General features: G+C 40.0%; 2 protein-coding genes across 2 annotated transcripts; one reads left to right on the top strand and one right to left on the bottom strand.

The window, feature by feature from the left end:
* The first annotated feature begins 98 nt into the window (after nucleotides 1-98).
* LOC138952512 (actin-histidine N-methyltransferase-like) lies at nucleotides 99-14,286 on the top strand. The gene is made up of 15 exons (XM_070324199.1): nucleotides 99-186; nucleotides 1,769-1,938; nucleotides 3,210-3,302; nucleotides 4,615-4,760; nucleotides 4,929-5,001; nucleotides 5,620-5,730; nucleotides 6,148-6,228; nucleotides 6,686-6,809; nucleotides 7,268-7,385; nucleotides 8,321-8,395; nucleotides 9,257-9,356; nucleotides 9,966-10,032; nucleotides 10,962-11,047; nucleotides 11,437-11,597; nucleotides 12,537-14,286. The coding sequence occupies exons 2-15, from the start codon at nucleotides 1,791-1,793 to the stop codon at nucleotides 12,696-12,698; spliced, it is 1,545 nt and encodes a 514-aa protein (XP_070180300.1). The 5' UTR covers nucleotides 99-186; nucleotides 1,769-1,790; the 3' UTR covers nucleotides 12,699-14,286.
* Nucleotides 14,287-14,446: 160 nt separating this feature from the next.
* Nucleotides 14,447-19,236, bottom strand: LOC138952513 (lysophospholipase-like protein 1). The gene is made up of 5 exons (XM_070324200.1): nucleotides 18,661-19,236; nucleotides 18,232-18,331; nucleotides 16,818-16,987; nucleotides 15,804-15,919; nucleotides 14,447-15,020 (listed from the first exon to the last, which is right to left on the bottom strand). The coding sequence occupies exons 1-5, from the start codon at nucleotides 18,752-18,754 to the stop codon at nucleotides 14,793-14,795; spliced, it is 708 nt and encodes a 235-aa protein (XP_070180301.1). The 5' UTR covers nucleotides 18,755-19,236; the 3' UTR covers nucleotides 14,447-14,792.
* Nucleotides 19,237-19,405: the final 169 nt, after the last annotated feature.

Here is a 19,405-nt window from a genome sequence, read left to right as displayed (position 1 = left end):
AATATTTGACGTTCTAGCATTGACTAGATTTGTGATTACTTTGTATGTTTTAACGTATATTGTAAAAACTACGATAGAATTTGTTCACGACATACCATATTTGGGCTTTCCACATTGCATCACTAGCTTTGATGACGTTTTGCGCAAGCCCGTGTGGAAGCCGAACTTTCCTTGATATTTTTGCAAGTAAGAAGTGTTTGATGATGATCTTACTGTTTGATTCAGTAGTAGCTTGTGTGTCAGACAGATTTATTTTCCAAATTTGACTCCACTTGCATAAACAATGTTCACGTTTTAGTTTTGATAGCTCAGATGTGATAATCATGTGCAGGGTCGAGTGCTTCTGTCATGAAGCAGACGGCCGAGTTAGGCTACACATTTACATTACATTACCCTGTTCTGATTTTGTGCACCAAAAGCTAAATATTATTATCTTAAGTTGCCGTTTTGGGTAGGGTATTGGATTGAAGCAATCTTGATTAACCCGAGGGCTAAAAGTAATCAAAGGGGAGGGGTAAAAGTAAAGAACTTATTATAGTTATATACCCACAATTAAACTGCCTGTAAATGTTAGGCGCGTTTGAGCGATCGCGCGATCGCGCTGCGCGTTTGGTGGATCGATCAAACGCGCACACATCGATCGATGTGTGCGCGTTTGGTGGATGCAAAGAACTTATGATACAAAGAATACAAGAATCGTTAAAACGCGCAGCTCTTATACTTGCGCATTTGGACGATCTGTCACAAAGTAAGTCCCTACCACACACACACATCGCACGCCGGAAGTGAAAAGTTTCAAATACAGGAATGTTCCGAAATATACCCCAACAACGTTTTTGATTACAATTCAGCTCCTTTTTTGTTGTTTTTGATTACTGCTGAGCTCTATTCACACAGGCTCAAGTTAGTTTTATTGCTTCATTCTCTCTTGATTGCTTCATTCTCTCTTCATTCGTTTAACTGATACATGATGGAGAGGTTTAGGCACACACTGCAAGTCACAGTGGAGGCAGATACATCAGCCATGTGTCCCAAATCAAGCTTGATGTCAAGCGAAAAGTTCAATACGGTTGTGAACCACCTAAGAGACACACACCGGCGCGCACACACACACACAAACATGCACTTACATACACCCAGACACATACACACCCAGACACACACACACCCACACACGCGCGCACATACTGTTTAGACACTTATAGCTAGGCCTACTTCCGGTCATAACTTCCGGTCATTGCCAGCAGACGTGTGTGTGCGTAGTACGATGGTGATTTGTGAGACGGATCGTCCAAATGCGCAAGTATATAAGAGCTGCGCGTTTTAACGATTCGTGTATTCTTTGTATCGATCCACCAAACGCGCAGCGCGATCGCGCAGATCGATCAAACGCGCCTAACATAAACACTATAGCAGACCAATAATATTCACCCAAGCAGCTTGCAAGTACATCACATCAACGAAGTAATTTTTTTGAATCATTTCATTGTAACTTTAAGTAGTTTATAGAAATAAATTTCTTGCGAAAGAAAATGTTGCCAACTTAATTAACACTAACAATAGTGACGAACACGGAACGAACTTTGTTCGTCATTTTAACGTGAGTACATTGCTTTTTGGTCTCTTTATTGTTCCCTCTCACGTGCAGTCACCATTGTTTAATACTAACAATAGTAGCAACTAGCATTCAAATTTATAACCCGGCTGGCATGTTATCTATTTATGTTCCCCATTCTTTTCTGGAGAAATTAAGCTTTACTTGTTTTAGAGTAGGATTACAACTCTGAGGTATGGGGAGAAAGAACAAGAAGGGAGGAGGAGGAGGCGCTAAGGCGGCCCCACCTGCAGCCAGCGGAGACAAAGAAGCTCAACCTGTACCAACACTGTCCAAGTCTGCCAAGAGAGAAGTCAACGAACTTGTAACACAGCTCTTGGAGAGTAAGTCTTCATGGTCAGCTAGTTGTTGTCAGCTATGTGAATAAAAAAATAAGATGAAAAAAGTCAAGTTTATTTATAAAGTGTTTAATTATAGACAAAGCAAAACAATCACAAGAGCAGAATAAAAGAAACAGGAACGGACGTATGTTATTGGAATGTTTAATTGTTGACCAAAAAAAACCGGTACATTTTACCATTGACTCAGAGGTCTTTTAAATTTAAGTAGACAGACAGACAATCATTTACAATACAAATAATGATCGTATCTCAAAATCTTCACGACGTAACTCGCTTGCAAGATGTCGGCGAGGCAATAACAAGAGCAGTTTTGCTAACATAGTACGTGGTTGTAACTTGTGTTGATAATTATATTCAACAAGAGGTGTCGAAATTGATGAAAGGATTCACCAAAATCATATGTTAGATTGCATTTGTTTTTCTGTATTTCTTCAGTTTGTAAATACTTTTATATCTTGATTTGTTATCAGTCATTAATTGGTTTAATAGGATAGGTTAGGTTTGGGGATGTCCAGGTGAAATGTGTTCAGGAAGAGAGGAAGGTTAATTCACTCAACTCACCATCGTATGAAAGTTCTAATATTTATATAGGGTTGAATTATAATTACTGCAAACGCAAAAGAAAAAGAAAAAGTGAAATGCTAGAGCTGTTTCATTTTACACAGTCAGTGGAATGAAATGTTGTAGGTACATCGTTTTCCATCTGTATTATAGACATTTCCTTCAGGTTCCTCCATCATTTTCATATGGTTACAGGTTTACCTGCAATGTAAGGCCCCTGGTGATAAAAGGACACCTCTCATGAAAGGACACCGTTTGCCTATTACCCAGACCAAAATATACCTGTTATTAAAGGCCACCTGCACTGTAGGGACACTTTGTGCTGGTCCCAAGGGTGTCCTTTCATCGCAGGTACCATTGTACCTTTCTTACCGTAGAAGTCAACCGTCTCTGTATTATTAGGCCAAATAAGAATATATGTTGGTTAAGGGTAACGTGACCAAAAAAGATAGGGTCAGTAGGTCAGCTTTTTTCATCTTTTTTTCCCTTAAATTTACTTGATTTTTAAGGAGGTTACTTCCCTTAGTCTCGGTATGGTTTGCAAAATGTGCCACAAGTTTTTTTTTGGTTTTTTAGAAAGTTTTAGGGTCGGCGGGAAAAAAATAGGGTCGGTCGAGTTACCCTAAACCAACATATATTTTTATTTGGCCTTACTGGCACTAACTAACATGATGGGTTTTTTCCGACTCCAGTCTGTTCAAAGACGCCAGCTTCAGGAGCCAAAGAACTTGAAGACTACCCTGAGATCCATGGTCTTGTGGAAAAGATCCGCAAACTTCAGTCAGGTAGGATTTATGAGATTATTTTATCTCAGTTTTGTTGCACACATAACTTATTTTATTACTCACTTTGGTATAACTACTTTGCAAGTTTTACCAAGATCTGACCCCAAGCTTTTTTATTCTTATTAAAACTTAATATCAGTTTACAACTTGTTTTTGATCCTGAATTTGTGGTGGAGAATAACACGGGACATTTAAAGTATCACTCGTCATAGATTTTTGCAATTGTATCATACGCAAATTCATCCCTACAATGAAACAGGTATTTATCCCCGAGTACGCTAGTACTTGGGCTCAGCAGACTTTAATCGTGTGTGTGTGTGTGTGTGTGTGTTTCTCCACTTAACAGCTTATTGCTGGGAAGCTACTGGGCGCAGTTCGTTCAAAAGTTGATACACTAACTTGATAATAGGTCCGATTGATCGTATTAAAACTTCATAATGTTACCTGGGACCTAAATGCGAAATAAACCACAAAAACGACTTGGCGGTGGGACGAATTCAGACGAAGCAACAGCCAGCCATTGAGCTGATAAAACAGCCGAACGCGTCACACAGTGACGAGAAATATAGCGTCGTAAAAAGCATGCGTATCGCATGCGTGACGATTTGCCAGGCTTTGCGCGTTGTGTGTTTGAATAATTTGATTTTTTGTGTACCCCATTTTCTACCAAGCGTTGGTTGCTCGGTCGCGACTGTGGTGGTTTAGAGGTCGCGATTTTGTGTTTTGATTCTTTTCATATTAATTTGTATTTTTTCTTATGGTTTCCTTTGTTTACATATGTTTCAGTCTTTTACCTTCTTTTTACATTAAAGAATTTGGTAAAACTACCTGGGGCGTGATAAATGCAAGAATCCGCGAGCCAGGACAGTAAAAGAACTTCGTGGGCCACCAGTTCACCAGTTATGAAGAGGGTCGGCAGTATATTTTTCACTGTGATCAAATAAAAGAGAAAGGCCAGTCACCACGCACATCCTCGGCTCGCATGCAATGTAGTTATATAGCAAAGGGAATGCCTGTAATTCACACAGAGCAATCACTTGGTCTTAAACGTGCACAAGACAAAAACGTTCATACTGGGGGAGCGAGCCAGTCTGAAGAGTACTCGGGTCCAGTGCAAGCGTTTTTTATTACAGAAGCTTACAACGCAGCAGCATGCTTTGTTTCATATATTAGTAACTGTTTCAATGGAGCTGTCTTTTTTATCATGGCGTGAAGTGTAATATACCTGTAGGGAACAGTACAATCTATGATTTTGGTGTGGTTTTATGGGTTTGCAACCTGCTCAGTGTATAATCCTGGTCTGGTTTTCTAGGTCTAAAACCTACTGAAACAAACAGGGAGGAATCTTTTCCTGCTCTTTTGGAATGGTTGCACAAGAACGGTGTGGACACATCTGCAGTGGAAATCAACTCCTTTTCTGGCTATGGTCATGGCCTGAAGGCAACTAAAGATATAAAGGTGAAACAAATTGAATAGATATTTTTTTAATTATCCGTCTTGTTATCTTGTCTCTTGCAGTAAATGTCAATCAACTCTCCTGTCAGTTTGAAACCTGTAATGATTCTCCGCCACCCCAACTTTTTTTCTTTTTCTTTTCTATCATCCCAAACGTTTTTACGTTTTCAGGAAACAGATCTCATTGTGAAAATTCCCAGATCTGTAATGATGACGGTGGATTCAGCCTTGAAATCTCCACTCGGTGAGCAGAGGGTTTTTCTTATTCTCTGATATTCTTTAAAATTTAAAAAGGTACACTTCAGAGTGGGTGTTTGCTACACAGAAACATATTATAACCTTGTTTCACTTGTCTTTGAACAGAAGATACTGTGTACATTTATTTCGTCTGTTGATTTAAGTTTAACAGTTCCTGAAAGTGCAGTGCTGTTGTCTCAAGCAAGTGGCTACTTTACTGTAATATTTTGAAAAAAATAAAGAGGGTAATCATCATTCTAACTGTGAATTATATCATTTTTAGGCAGCATGAATATAGTTTATTTACTATTTGTAGCAGGGTGCTTTGGGGTTGTTTATCACATGACAGAAGCACTATTACACTTTACAGGTGAGGAAGTATTTGCATGGTAAGCTTGTTCTGCAGCTCATATGCAGTGCTATCCCCATTAAAGACCGCTAAAATTCTTAGAAAAAAACAGGTCTTAAAATTTAGGTGAATTTACAGAGGGGTGTGATCAGAAAATCTGAACAAGCAAGGTCTTTACAGGGGGGGTAGGGAGGGGGGATCTTAAATCAGGAGCTTTTGAAATAGAGTTCCACTGTATTGCAGTGCACTGAAATGAACTGTATTTTGATGTTACAGGTGAGCTGATGAAGGAGGACAAAATTCTACAGGTGATGCCCAATGTCACCTTGGCTATACACCTGTTGGTGGAGCTCAAATCACCGGACTCTTTCTGGAAACCGTACTTGGGTAAGTATTTCAGGCCTTACTCCTGGGATTTTGATTGCAACCTGTGTGTGTGTGTGTGTGTGTGTTTGTGTTCAACAGGATTTCAACTTTATGACTTTATTCAGGCGCTGGGAACTGTATTAGGATTGGCGCCATAAAATATCCTCATTATTATTTTTTATTCAAGTAAGCACACCCAAATTTAGAATATAGTGTGTGATGTTTAAAGTTTGTTACCCATTTCATGAGCCAGAAAAAGTAAGAAAGGCGGTCTCACGTCTGTGGGAGGCAACAACCTCTGATCATGAGAAGTATTACTTTTTAAAAAAAAGGTGGAGTGAGAACACTATATTTTTATGCAAGTTTCAGAGACAGTGTAGCTCTGATTTGTATGGCCAATGTTTTACTGAGATTTGTCTGTTTTTCCGATTGTACCAGATGCTCTGCCATCCAGCTACAGCACACCACTCTACTTCTCTCCAGAGGAGCTTCAGCACCTGAAGGGTTCACCTACCCTTGGTATGAAAGTCCAGTGCGTTGGACAACTTTGATTTTCACAGTTTTTAGTGTGTACAGAGTTTTTTGTAACTTAATTAGACTTTCTATGCCTTATGCTTTCCTTGTAAGCAGACAGCGATGCAGAAAGAGTGTGTATGTGATCTAAACCCCAAAGACAGAATTTTTTTGTGTCCATTTTTTCATTATCTTACTCCAGACATGAATGATTTTATGACCTTAATTACTTTTGCATTTTTACAGAGGCCTTTATATATAAACACAGGCGTATTTTGAGCAATTTTAAGATAGAATTTAAAAAATAAACACTTCTGAAATACTGTACTTTAATCAGCATGATGTACACAACAAACTTTGCATGCAGGTCTCTCAATCTTACTCAGAGCTATAAATTTCACTGCTTTTTCCTATCATCTTTTCTTCACAAAATGTCACCTGAGAGACACATATTGTCATGCAGGTAACTCAATCACTCAGTATCGGAGCATTGCTCGACAGTACGCTTACTTCTACCGGTTGCTGCAGAAACACCCCTCTGCTTCCAAGCTGCACATCAGTGAGAACTTCACCTTTGATGACTACAGGTTAGTTTTGAAAAAGGCCTGTACAATAACAACAGCAACAACAAAGTGTTCTTCCTACTGCTCATGCTTGTATTTTGTGCAAAAATAGATTCTACTAGCCTAACTAGGAGTGACGGTTGTGTTGCTATGCTGGTTGTGTTGCCTGTTTGACATCAGTCTGGTGTCTGCAAGATTTCAATTTTGTGCGTTTTTGTTTTTTTGTTTTTTGTTTTGTCATTTGTGGTTTTGGTTTTAGTTTTTGTGTGTGTTTTTTTCTTTTCTTATGCTTTCCTTGTTGTAAGCAGAATAAAGACTGTTGGCTTCTGGGGGTCTGTGCCATTTAAGAGATATATATAGGCAATCCAAGTTCTTATTTTCTCCTGCTGCTGTTAATACTTTTGTTATTTATTTATCCCATTTCATGATGTGATTTAATGACCATATGTATATATATATACATGCATCTTTTCCTGGAACAGATGGGCAGTTTCCACAGTGATGACAAGACAGAATCTCATACCAAAACAAGACGACCCCAGCAAGAAAACCTATGGTCTTATTCCACTGTGGGATATGTGCAATCATGCTAATGGAGTGGTACGTTGAAAACCTATGGTCTTATTCCACTGTGGGATATGTGCAATCATGCTAATTGCCTAATGGAGTGGTACGTTGAAAACCTATGATCTTATTCCACTGTGGGATATGTGCAATCATGCTAATGGAGTGGTACGTTGAAACCTATGGTCTTATTCCACTGTAGGATATGTGCAATCATGCTAATGGAGTGGTACGTTGAAAACCTATGGTCTTATTCCACTGTGGGATATGTGCAATCATGCTAATGGAGTGGTACGTTGAAAACCTATGGTCTTATTCCACTGTGGGATATGTGCAATCATGCTAATTGCCTAATGGAGTGGTACGTTGAAACCTATGGTCTTATTCCACTGTAGGATATGTGCAATCATGCTAATGGGGTGGTATGTTGAAAACCTATGGTCTTATTCCACTGTGGGATATGTGCAACCATGCTAAAGGAGTGGTACGTTGAAAACCTATGATCTTATTCCACTGTGGGATATGTGCAATCATGCTAATGGAGTGGTACGTTGAAACCTATGGTCTTATTCCACTGTAGGATATGTGCAATCATGCTAATGGGGTGGTATGTTGAAAACCTATGGTCTTATTCTACTGTGGGATATGTGCAACCATGCTAATGGAGTGGTACGTTGAAAAAGAAACCTATTTGTTTCTCGGGCATTGTTTAAATGATTTTATGGTGTTCCTCCGTGATGAAATGTATTTCCTCTCTGGGGAGGCTTAAGCTAATTCGTTAAGATTTCCTATAAATTTGTTAGTATGGTAAAATTGATTTCTTTAGTTCGGGAGTGCAGCCAATGATTAATATATTACCATTATTTTATTTGGACGGTGTGTATACAGGGGTCTTAGATGATGAGATGAAAATTGAACTAATTTTATTAATTAATTGAAACTAATTATTTTTCTGGTAATCTTGTTTTCAGTACACGACAGACTTTGACACAGAAAGCAACTGCAGTCTTTGTTATGCTCAGGAAGATGTGACTGCTGGAAACCAGGTATCAATGACTCTGATGATGTTGTTTATTTGTTGGTTTCTTATGGTTGTTGTTGTGAGTGTGTGTTGTTAGAACCGAACATAAGGCTGCCAACATTCGCTCCGTTAATGTGGTTGGTAGAGCGCTTGACTGCTAACCTGGTTGGGTTCGCATCGCATAGCAAGCACATTTTTTTGTAAAAACTTTGTTCAATTTTCCTTGTTTTTTTCTGAACCTTTACTTGTATTTTCTTCCACTTTGTTAATTCCAAATCTTCTGAGTAGGTATATGGAAGATCAAATTAATCTCCCCCCTGCGGGTTAGGGGGAAGAATTTACCCGATGCTCCCCAGCATGTCGTAAGAGGCGACTTACGGATTCTGTTTCTCTTTTTACCCTTGTTAAGTGTTTCTTGTATAGAATATAGTCAATTTTTGTAAAGATTTTAGTCAAGCAGTATGTAAGAAATGTTAAGTCCTTTGTACTGGAAACTTGCATTCTCCCAGCAAGGTAATACATTGTACTGCGTTGCAAGCCCCTGGAGCAAATTTTTGATTAGTGCTTTTGTGCACAAGAAACAATTGACAAGTGGCTCTATCCCATCTCCCCCCTTTCCCCGTTGCGATATAACCTTCGTGATTGAAAACGATGTTAAACACCAAATAAAGAAAAGAAAGAAGACAAATTAATCGAAGGGTTACACTATTACCGAGTTACATCCCTGGAACTGTTTCCCAAAATTAATTTTTTTAACATCAGCTTTTGGAGAACGATTGTAATTGTTGTTGATAACTTGCGTTTAATAATGCCCTTGTGCACTCCTAGACTGTTATTTCTGAGAAATCATCACCTACTTTTTCTAAAGCTTAATACTTTGTTTCAGATATTCATGTTCTACGGACCTCGGTCGAACGGAGAATTCCTGGTACACAATGGATTTGTCTATCCTGAAAATGAACATGACAGGCTGTGTCTAAAACTAGGCAAGTTACTGTTACATGTTCTTTTGTTTTCTACTTGTGTGAATCTGAAACAGGCTATTACTTTCTGCCCCTTAGTCTTGAGAGAAAAAAAGTAACACCAATGCCCCGCAGGTTAAATGTAGGAGAAAGATGCATTGTGGTTGATAAAATAATGAAGGTGTTTTCTGCTTGAACAGTGTGAAGGAGAGTAAGGGATAAAACTTATAAAATTTAATAAATAAATATTATTTATAGTTCCATTTTCAGGGATGGCCAAATCTCAAAATTTTAACTCGCAATAAGAAAGTGACTAGCCCGCCAGAAATTTCGCTGGCCCAGTACATACCACAGTTGCACTGCCGTGTTTATATGGCTTTGAAACTCTATATTACAACCTAAAGTGTTGCATTGGACCAGCATTTTCACTGGCCAGCCGGGCGAGTTACCAGGCGGTTTCTACTAGCCCGGCCAAATTGTTACTCGACCCTGGCGATCAGGCGGATGATTTGGCCATCCCTGCATTTCACTATTACAGAAACTAGCAGTTACAGCTTTAGTGTATTCTGACATATCATACAGTTTGAGTAGTTTACATCATTTTGTTTTTTCTTTCTTTGTCTTTTCCTTCAGGGATCAGTAAAGGAGACCCACTATGTGAGGCCAAGTCAGAAGTGTTGGGGAAGATTTCTCTTCAAGCGTAAGTTTCTGATGGACGATTTGATCATCCACAATTATTTGAGCATTTTGTTTGTGCCAACACACCTCAAGGTATATTTTCTACACAGTGGTCTTCCTGACTTTTTCTGTTTCATTCCTCATTGCTCTTTTACCTCTGCCGTATAAACAACCCCATGAAGTCTTTGGAGGATTGTGCACAACTTGTGTGTGTGTGTACCTTTACCTCTGCCGTATAAACAACCCCATGAAGTCTTTGGAGGATTGTGCACAACTTGTGTGTGTGTGTACCTTTACCTCTGCCATATAAACAACCCCATGAAGTCTTTGGAGGATTGTGCACAACTTGTGTGTGTGTGTGTACCTTTACCTCTGCCATATAAACAACCCCATGAAGTCTTTGGAGGATTGTGCACAACTTGTGTGTGTGTGTACCTTTACCTCTGCCATATAAACAACCCCATGAAGTCTTTGGAGGATTGTGCACAACTTGTGTGTGTGTGTACCTTTACCTCTGCCATATAAACAACCCCATGAAGTCTTTGGAGGATTGTGCACAACTTGTGTGTGTGTGTACTTTTACCTCTGCCATATAAACAACCCCATGAAGTCTTTGGAGGATTGTGCACAACTTGTGTGTGTGTGTACCTTTACCAAACGTCTGTTGGTCTTTTGTTAAATATGCGTGAAATACAATCTTACTGTTCATGAATCTGACAAGCTAAACGAATGCATAAGAAGCACACACCTTAGGGAAATGAATTTTACTGCTTATATGACCAGTACTTGAATTGAGAGACAAATGACAATGCAGAGTTATGGATTTACCACCAAGTCACAAACTTAGTCTGGTTGACTGTAATAAACAGGGAATCAAGTTTTGGGAGGCCACATTTACAAGAATTTGTTCTTTTTTCGATGATATCTACATAAGCTTTGACATTTGTACAGGTCTCGCTCCTTCTACCTTCACTGTGGAGAGTGCCCTGTGGACGGAGAACTGCTGGCTTTCCTGAGAGTCTTCAGCATGGACGAAGGTACTGTGGAACACACACACACACACACACACACACACACACCCTCCTCACTTTATGACCCTTTTTTTTTTTAAGGCTTTCCTTGTTTTAGTATTTTGGTTTTTCACATTTCTGTTCATAATGTCAGTAAATTTTCCTCCATTTTAAGATTCCCTCCCTTTTATCTTTAAGACCAGATTTTTTCAGATTTCTCAGACAAATACATAGTGCGACAATTAAAAACAAAATTAAACTAATATGTTGAAGCAGAGTAATGATGAGACCCAAAATGGCCATTAGAGCTAACTGTGAATTCTCTGATTATTTCTTCTAAGATATTTTCTTTCTTCTTCTTTTGAGATATTTCAGTTGAAACTTGTTAACACTCACCTTGCCCGTGACTGTTGCAGACACTCTGAAGAGCACATACAGTGGGGATGTGAAGAAGGAGACACTGGAGAAGCTGATGGAACTGGAGAACCCTGTGTCCCCTGACAATGAGGGCAAGTTGTGGGCATTCCTGGAGACGCGTGCCACTCTCCTCCTCAAGGCCTACCCCACCACTGCTCAGGTTTGTGTGTGGAGATCATAAGGATACGCAAGAATGGAATTGGCGTATGGCTGCCTTAATGGTGGTGTAAAAACGAACATACACCAAAAAATCCTCTCGTGCAAAAACATGAGTGCATGTGGGAGTTTCAGCCCATGAACGAAGAAGAAGAAGAAGTACCCAAAGCCATGTAAACATATGTCTTTTTTCTGTTGATGTAAAACATGTGAAAAACCCCATTTTTGATGTACAAATTATAGATTTTTTCAGCTTCAGGAGGCTACCTAGAAGGAGGGGGGGGGGAGGGGGGCATGCCCCAGTAAACTTTTTCAGTTCTGCTCCAGTCCCATCCGTTGATATATGTTCAGTGTAGCGTGGCTTATTCATTTGTTGTGGAGTGTGCAACACACAGAGGTGGAATGGCTGGTATATTTTGTTTTCTGACGTATAGTCATGCATGCATGCTGGCTTTGTGCATGTGTCTGTGTCTTGAGTTCCTAGCCTTTGGGTTTCCCTCCTAGTGTGTGTGTGTGTGTGCACCTTTTGTCTATTTTGGTTTTTGGGTCATGTGTGTGTGTCTGTCTGTCTGTTCGTGTGCAAATCTGGGTGTGTAGTGTGTTTGTCTTTGTCTATTTCGGTTTTAGGGTTCTATGTGTGTGTGTGTGTGTGTGTCTGTCTGTCTGTATCTGTGTCCATGTGCAAGTCTGTGGGTGCACATTCGCCCTTTCTCCCTCTGTCTTTATTTGTGTTTGTGTGCAAATCTGGGTGTGTTGTGTGTGTGTGTGTCTGTCTGTCTGTCTGTCTGTCTGTATCTGTGTCCATGTGCAAGTCTGTGGGTGAACATTCGCCCTTTCTCCCTCTCAAAATAGTTTCAAGTATCCTATGCATGCTACATTTGTCATTAAACAAAGGACAGAGAAATGTTTTTGACTTTGTCACATGTCATTTTCTTGTGAACAGGAGGATGAGGTTCAACTTCAGCAGTCAAACCTACCTTACTCCCTTCTCATGGCGCTACAGCTGCGAGTGAGAGAAAAACGGATACTACAACAAACCACCACCTTCGCCTCGCGACGCAAACAGATGGCAAAAGAAACGGCACCAACAAATGGGGAAAGCTAGGAAGATGGACATGAGTGAATTTTGTGTGTGTGCTTGCTCTGTGATGGTGATTGACAATTCAATGTGAACATCAAGATAACGAAGAGTGACAGAATGGAGAAAGATGCTGTTGACTGAGAAATGACATTATACATGTGTTTAGCAAAAGAAAGTTCCAGCACCAAGGATGATACTGTTACTTCATTGTAGTACCAATGAGTTTGGTAATTAATGGATGATTCTTTTGTAAGTAGGGGAGCTTTATTCTGCATAGGAGGAACACCTCTCAGACCTGGGAACCCATACGATTTGGCCGTATTTTGTACGCATGATTGTCCAGAATACGATCAGTACAGTCAGTGGAGAAAAAAATACGACGAGAAAAATTCCCACACTACTTTTCTTCACAAGCGCATCCCGAAGCCGATCCTGTATTTTTATTAACGGTGCGACGGACGCGTGTAAAGCATGTTGGAATCATGGATGTTCAAACGCTGTGTGGAGTACGCTCATTTTTATGAAAATACACCAAGTTTGCTTGAGAATACTCCAAGTGCAAGACAGGGGTTCCCAGGTCTGACATCCAAAAGCAAATGTGCCAGAAGTAGGAGAAAGTATGTGCATTTACTATGTCAGACTTTAAAGGCACGCAAAGTGCTGCTGTACACTGGTAAGGGTTCCTAGTGGAACACCATAGCTTTTGCTTTGATAACAAGAGTGAGAGTTGACTGTGACTTGCTGATACAGTGGAACCCTCTGTTTAAGACCCCCCCAATTTAAGACCTTACTTTTTTAATACTTTCTGTTCATAACATCTGTAAATTTACCTCCTTTTTTACAGGGGCGGATCTGGGGGGGGTGCAATGGGTGCAATTGCACCCCCCCCCCAGCGGGACAAAAAAAGAAGAAAAAAAAAAAAGAAGAAAAATGTATCACCTGAAAATAGCACTTTACACGCTCAGATTGCACAATTTTGCTTCCTTTTTAAAAAAAAATTCCGGGGGGGCATGCCCCCGGACCCCCCTAGCATGCTCGGCGCTTCGCGCCATCGGTTCGGCGCTTTGCGCCTTCGCTGATAAGATACAAAAAACAACAAAAAAGAACTTTGCACCCCCCCCTTTCAAAACCCAGATCCGCCCCTGTTTTTAAGACCTAATTTTCTCAGGTTTTTGGAGATCTTAAAAGGGTGTTTCACTGTATGTCATCTTGTGCTAAATCTCTCACTTACATTTAAAATATGCTACAATTATGAAAACAAATTAATCCAACAAATACAGTAGGTGAGGGTTGTATTTGTACTGTTATTACCCGTGTCCTGTTATCATGTGTTTCCCCTATTTTCTCTTCCATATGTTAATCATGTATGACTGTGTGTGTGTGTGCGTGTGTGTGTGTGTGTGTGTGTTCAGGCTCCTTATCTGGGCATGAGTTTCATCTGGATCTGAGATATTTGACAGTCGCATTGAAACATTGCTTGAGTTTGTGAAACCTGATCTTCATCAAGGCACAGTGACAAACTTGGGATGCAGCATGTGCTGAAACTCCAACAAAATATCTTATGCCCCAATCCAGAATGTTTGAGATGAATAAACAAATGTCTTGATCAAAAGTTTGTGTGTGTGTGTGTGTGTGTGTGTGTGTGTATTCAAGTGCGTATGTGTGTGTAAATGTTGCAAGTTGTGTTCAGGTATGGTAATGTGAACCGGTCTGTTTCAAAGGCAAACACACACACACACTCGCAGGTATATGTAGTGGAGGTAAGCAAAAAGAGATCGTTTTTATTTTATTTATCTATTCATTTTATTTAAAAAAGAATTACACAGAAACTGCATTATAAATGACTATTGTGGAAGGATTTTCAGGAATATACGCACACATTCTGCGATACCTTAAAACACACCTACAAAAATGTAATCATCAAAGCAGTCTCCGTCCATGGTCTGAGAACCATAATGTATAAAATGTCTGATTTGCAAGAATTTGAATCTGTAACAGTGGAACCCCCCTTTTAAGACCTCCAAAAAGCTGAGAAAATGAGGGGGGCCTTAAAAGGGGGGTTCCACTGTATTTTGTGAAGATTTTGAAGGTAGGATGGAATAGGGGGTGAAACGGGCACTACTCTGGCAGAACACAAACAATCCAGTCGCGAACTGACTTTGCCATTGTAGGGTTCATGGCGTGACCTTCGTTTGGAAGGGCAATAAACTGACCCTTAACCCCCAGCGACGTCAGCCTGTTGAAGGTGACCTTGCCAGAGTTGAAGGCCACCTTTTCGTCTTGCTCAGCATGGTACATTTGCAGAGGTGGGAGCCGAGCATCTTTGCCGTCCTTATTCTCTAAGGCCTGTCAAGAAAAAAGAGTGTAAAAGGAACAGGACAAAAACACTTTGATCAATATTTTTGTTCAAGGCTACTGCGTTTTCAGACTGAAAGTAATTATAATAATACTGTAATACAGTAGAACATCCCTTTAATTTAAGACTTCATTAACTCTCTTTTCAGACCTTACAGTTCCAGAATTTCTCTTCGTAGTCTCTGTAAATGTTCTTCTTTCCTTTTTAAGACCTGATTTTTTCGGAATTTTTGGAGGTCTTAAAAAATTATTTTTTCCCAGGGTAGCACTAAGAAAGAAAAATCATGTAAAAAAAAAAATTCAAAAAAAATTCACAAAAAGAGAATTTAAAAAAAAGAAAAAGAAAAAAAGAAAGAAAAATCAAAGCTTTAACTAGCAGTAACCACAGATTGAAAAGCGCAGAGACCACAAATCAATGATGTGGTTCCTGCTTTTTAAAGGGTTTTTTCTTTCTCTTTTTCTTAGAACTTCAGTGGAGAAATATTACCTTAAAAAAGATGGATACAGACAGATAACAAAGAGGAACTGTCCGGCATGTAATAATAGCTCTCAGTGATGCTGTTAACTTTTTAACACCTGATCCTATTAACTGTTTTTATTTATTGTGTGTGACGAGCCAAAAGAAACAAAAATCTGTTTGTATCCACACTACAGGTGTATTGACTTGTATTGTAGTGTAGTGTAGTGTATTGTATTGCATTGTATTGTATTACATTGCATTGCATTGCACTGGATTGTATCGTATTATATTGTATTGTTGGATTTTTAACGCACCTTGTAAACGCTGGAGTCGTTGTACAGAAAGTTGCCCATGACAAGCACACCTGCCACTTGCGGGTACACACGGTACCCGAGGTGCATCGCCACAGTACCACCCATTGAAAATCCGCCTGCAACAGACAGCGCTTGCTGGGTTTAACAGGGAATGTTTTGAGCATATAACCAATTCAACCTTCCCTAGACTGAAAGACACTTCTGCTCGCTATACCAGATCTACCCTGGGTTTTGCATGGGATTGGATAGGAACACCCCTCATAAAAGCCACTATTATAGTGCCCTAAATGAAATTAAAAAATCCAACTCAGCACAGAAAGCAGTAGACTTTGGTATGTGACCAAGTGGAGGGGTGCTCCAGTCCACAGAAAGCAGTAGACTTTGGTATGTGACCAAGTGGAGGGGTGCTCCAGTCCCACGAAAAAGCTTGGCCAGATCAGAGACGCCGTCAGCTGAACATTTTTTTGCGAGAAGGAGTGTGCCTTTAAGCCTACTAAGAGCGCGCACACAAACGGAGGGAAAGGCATCTTTAAAAAAGAAAAAGAAGGCAGAAATCTTTGTACCAATGACAATCCTATCCAGCAGTATTCCAGATCCTATCCAGCAGTATTCCAGACTGATTTAACCTCTTCGTCAATCCCGGTTTGGTGACAGTGACAACATAACCTTCAAGCCCACTAGCAAGAAGATAGCGAAGTTTTGACGAATAGGGACACTTCTGTATTAAAGCTAAAGAAACAGAGGGTAAAACATCTTTTTTTATTTTTTTTAATTTTTTTTTAAGAAGACAGATATCGTTGTACCAATGACAATCCTATCCAGCGGTATTCCAGATTTAACATCTCTGTCATTCAGCCGCCCTATAGTTTGGTGACAAAGACAACATCACCATCAAGCCTAATAAGCAAGGTAATATCAAAGTTTTGACGAAACACTTTTGTTGCGGGACAGTGCCCCTTCAAAAAGATCTAAACTAGCACATCAAAATATTTTAACAATAATAAATGATTGTACCAATGACAATTCTATCCAGCGGTATTCCAGATTTGACCTCTTCGTCAATCAGCCGTCCCAGTTTGGTGACAATGGCGTCCACAGACTGCGTGTCTTCGTTGCCCTCGAGACCTGAGGTTGGACGATCAAACCACACTCTTCTCAGCTCTCCTTTTTCCTTGCTGTATGGTCTGCGACACAGATAAAAATAAAGGTTAAATAAAGTCAGGTAACGCTCCCGGGAGCAGTCAGTTAAATGGATTGATGAATAAGTTAATGCATAAATACAAAGATAAATAAATGTTAAAACATTACAGTATATTATTTTTTTTTACTAAAAACAAAAACAACAACAGATTAATTCATAAAATAAAATTTTAAGAATAAAACAAAGAGATAAATCAATTAAATGAACAAGGGAATAAATAAGTTCAGGCATAAAACCAATAAAAGCTAAACAAACAAACAAAAAGTAAGAGACTTGGACAAACAGACTTGGACAAACACAAAAATATTCAAAGTATTGCAACACAAAGATGTTGTCATGCAACATAATTAGCGGACGGTCTGGTAATCAACAAGCATATTTCAGGTATTATCAAGGATGAGCCCGGCCACATAAAGGTAAAGGTATGTTCGTGTACACTACATTGGGGTGTGCACGTTAAAGATCCCACGATTGACAAAAGGGTCTTTCCTGGCCAAATTGTATAGGCATAGATAAAAAAAAATGTCCACCAAATACCCCTGTGACTTGGAATAAAGGCCGTGAAAGGTGCATGCTCGCCCTAATCTATAGGCTTGAGGTTTGCTGGCCGATGTCGGAATGCGTGATATAGCCTATTGTATGAAAAATTCCATCTCACACGGCAGAAATTAATATGTAAAGCGTTTAGAGAACGTCAAGCGCCATATAAATCTCCCCATACATACATACATACATACATACATACATGTAACCTACCAAGGTACTAGCACGCAAACAACAAGCACCTATAGTCCTATACAGTTTGAAGATCCAGAGTAAACACACAACTAGACAGGCAAAAGAAAGATACCCAATTGATTTCGAAGCCACTTTATATGCAAACAAACATATTAATTGTGTTCACACACACACACACACACACAGACAGTGCCAACTGGCACGAAGGTTTTCAAGCCAGTTCCTTTTGTCTCCTCAGTCTTGAGCAAAAGCTCTGTAATTTGGTGATACAGTGGAACCTCCCTTGTAAGACCTAGACAAATCCGAGAAAATCAGATCTTAACAAGGAGCCGGGGAGTATCAAAATTGTGTAAACTTACAGAGGTTATGAAGAGAAAGTCTAGGACTGAAAACATGGTCTTAGAAGGGAGGGAGTCTTAAATTAGGGGTCTTAATAGGGGGGGGGGGGGGGGGTTCCAATGTACTTACGAAAATGCCGACACTCGTTACCTTGGAGGTGCGTTGGGGTAAACGACACGAATGTGAGGAAAGGCCAGCTCTTCTCCCAGAGAGGTTTTGAACGACTGGCGTAGGTCTTCGCCCGATATTTCTGCCGAAACAATTGATGTTCTGTTACAGTGTTGCATTTCACAGTTTTGAGACATTACCAAGTTTGATTGCAGACAGTCTGTCGATTGTGTTTAGTCATGCCTCACGGCAATCACGCGCGCGCGCGCACACACACACACACTCACGCACACACGTACCACACACACACCCCGGCACACACACACACACAAACATGCGCGTCCGCACGCACACACGCTCGCACGCACGCACAGAGACTTTGAGAGAGAGAGAGAGAGAGAGAGAGAGAGATAGAGCAGGACAAAATATTCAATACATATTCAAACACACAGATTACCACAGAAGACTTACTTGAGCCATGCAGCAAAATCACAGAGGCGGTGCATTTCCCTCCAGTCGGAGGGATGATTATTGGAGAAAACACCTCTGCCACGGATTCCGTCATATTTCAATATATGTCTGAGTGGTATGTAGTAAGCTGAGAATTCTTCGAGAAAAAAACTAAAATCTTCTCACCACAGTGGTTTTAGCAGGTAGGCCTATAATTAAACGACGCTGTAAAGTTGAGCGGAGCGAGCATTGAAAGAATCAGTTTTTTTCCCGATATTCTCGACTTTTATCGTTCATATTGTTATCATCATTTTTTTTAATTAATTGCCTATACCTAGGTCAAGTCAATGCACCAAAATGTGAATTGGCCTACTTGGGTGACACTAGCCTTGAACCTTGCCGCAAAATAAAAACTTGTTTCATATTTTATCTGTCAGCAGTTTGTTTGTATTATATGAATGTGCACGAGTTTCTTAATCTACCGAGGACAATTTAGGTCATCATACGATTAGTACTAGTTCATTACGATAACACTGTATTGAGATTGCAACACTCCTTTTGAAGATTATTGCACATTGCTAGAAACCAAATCTCACCGCTCCCTCGCTTCTCTCTCCCCCTTCCTCTATATCTCCCCTCTCTCATTGTCTCCCGGCGTCTCTGTCTGTCTGTCTGTCTGTCTGTCTGTCTCACTGACTGTCTGTCCGTCGGTCTGTCGCTCTCTCTGTCTCTCTCTCTCTCTTTCTTTCTCTCTCTCGATCTCTCT

Source organism: Littorina saxatilis, linkage group LG17 (assembly GCF_037325665.1).
Source record: "Littorina saxatilis isolate snail1 linkage group LG17, US_GU_Lsax_2.0, whole genome shotgun sequence".
NCBI classification, from domain to species: Eukaryota; Metazoa; Mollusca; class Gastropoda; order Littorinimorpha; family Littorinidae; genus Littorina; species Littorina saxatilis.
The sequence above is the reverse complement of the archived record's forward strand: the minus strand, read 5'-3'. Positions and strand labels throughout refer to the sequence as shown.